The 1,679-nt window shown below is 40.7% G+C and overlaps 1 protein-coding gene across 1 annotated transcript; it reads left to right on the top strand.

Annotated features, from left to right (window-relative positions):
- Positions 1–299: 299 nt before the first annotated feature.
- On the top strand, positions 300–775 carry LOC121918638 (octapeptide-repeat protein T2-like; the record flags this gene model as incomplete). The annotated part of the gene is made up of 1 exon (XM_042444653.1): positions 300–775. A coding segment is annotated over one exon (476 nt), but the record flags the coding sequence as incomplete, so codon positions are not given.
- Positions 776–1,679: the final 904 nt, after the last annotated feature.

The following is a 1,679-nucleotide window of genomic DNA, read 5'->3' as shown; positions in this document are numbered from 1 at the left end:
CTGAGCCGCCATTATTGGCTCACAGACCCGCCAGACTAATGAAATCGAGAATAAAGGGAAACGGAAACAACAATCTTAAAAACCTTTACTGAGGAGCGGAAACTTTCAACAGAAATACTATTCTCATAGAAAATATAAACTGTAAAGTGGAAACATTCAAAGAGAGACAATAACAGATCTCAAATAAAACGAGATCTGAGAAAAAAGGCTCTTCCTTCTTAAATGAGGCAACAGAAAGGAAGGAGAGAAATCCAGAGAGAAAAGAAGGCAGTCTGAGGTTCGGTTCGGTTGGAGAGAAGGGAAGGAGAAAGAACCGAGGACTGTGGAGAGACAGACGGAGGTCGGCCGGAGAGGAGGAGAAGGAGTAAAGAGTCGCGGAGAGGGGGACGGAGGCCGGTTGGAGAAGGTAGACGGAGGTCGGTTGGAGAGGAGGAGAAGAAACCGAAGATCGTGGAGAGGCAGAAGGGGGCCGACCGGGGAAGGCAGACGGAGATCGGTCAGAGAGGAGAAGGAACCGAGGACCGCGGAGAGGCAGAAGGGGGCCAGTTGGGGAAGGCAGACGGAGACTGGTTGGAGAGGAGAAGGAACCGAGGACAGCGGAGAGAAAGAAGAGGGTCGGTTGGGGAAGGCAGACGGAGGCCGGTCGGAGAGGAGGAGAAGGAACCGAAGATTGTAGAGAAACAGACCGGGGTTGGTTGGAGAAGGCAGACGGAGGACGGCCGGAGAGGAGGAGAAGAAGTACAGGATCGCGGAGAAGCAGACGGAGGTTTGGAAAGTAGGAAATAGAGCTGGGAATTGAAAAGGGAAAGAAAGACTATAATAGTTTGGGAGAAATAAAGACTTGGAAATAAAGCCCACCCGTAGTAGAGGAAATAAAAAGTACCTCGGCGTTTTCAAGGCCATCCAACACGTGGAAACCGGAAACAGGAAATAAAACTTGGTGGAAAAGCAATAAGCCTAGAGAGGTTCAGTAGACAATAAAGTCTTTTCAAGAAAGGATCACTCAAATATAAAAAGGTGCAACAGTGACCTCTGGTGGTTTAAAATAAGAACATCTCAAAACTAAAGAAATAGCGACTCCTGGTGGGAAAGAAGGGAAAAACTGAATTAATTATCTAGGATAGAAAAATACACTTAGAAATAGGATGCTGTAATAATCTTTTCAAAGGTGAAAAATTTTGAATAATTAGAACCTTACTTGTGTGATTTTCACTGAATATATAATATATAATATATAACTAATTTAAAATAGAAAAAGGTAAGGAATAGAATAATTAAATTAACTGAATTGATATAGAAGGAAAGTGTGGGTTCTGAGTTTATAGGAAATACTTTATAGAAGTAAATACACTGACTGACAAATGTAGATGTTTGATGTTTTAGACACGAATTTAGTTGGATAATATTAATATTGTTTCATTTCCTTTTCTAAATATTTTGGAAAATAAGGACTCACTAAAGGAACTTATTGTCAATGAGTACACATATTATATAAGTATTTGGGAATATTAAAGCACTAAAGGTAAATAGCTATAATATAAGATAGAAAGTCTACAGTAAGAAAACATAGCAAAGATATTAAGAAATCTAAAACAATATGTCAATAACAACGAGATTACAAGCAACAAAAATACAACAACAACAACCACCAAGAAGACCTTCCTTCGACCAACCAAAAA

This window comes from Sceloporus undulatus, unplaced genomic scaffold (assembly GCF_019175285.1).
Source record: "Sceloporus undulatus isolate JIND9_A2432 ecotype Alabama unplaced genomic scaffold, SceUnd_v1.1 scaffold_20933, whole genome shotgun sequence".
In the NCBI taxonomy this organism is placed as follows: domain Eukaryota; kingdom Metazoa; phylum Chordata; class Lepidosauria; order Squamata; family Phrynosomatidae; genus Sceloporus; species Sceloporus undulatus.
The sequence above is the reverse complement of the archived record's forward strand: the minus strand, read 5'-3'. Positions and strand labels throughout refer to the sequence as shown.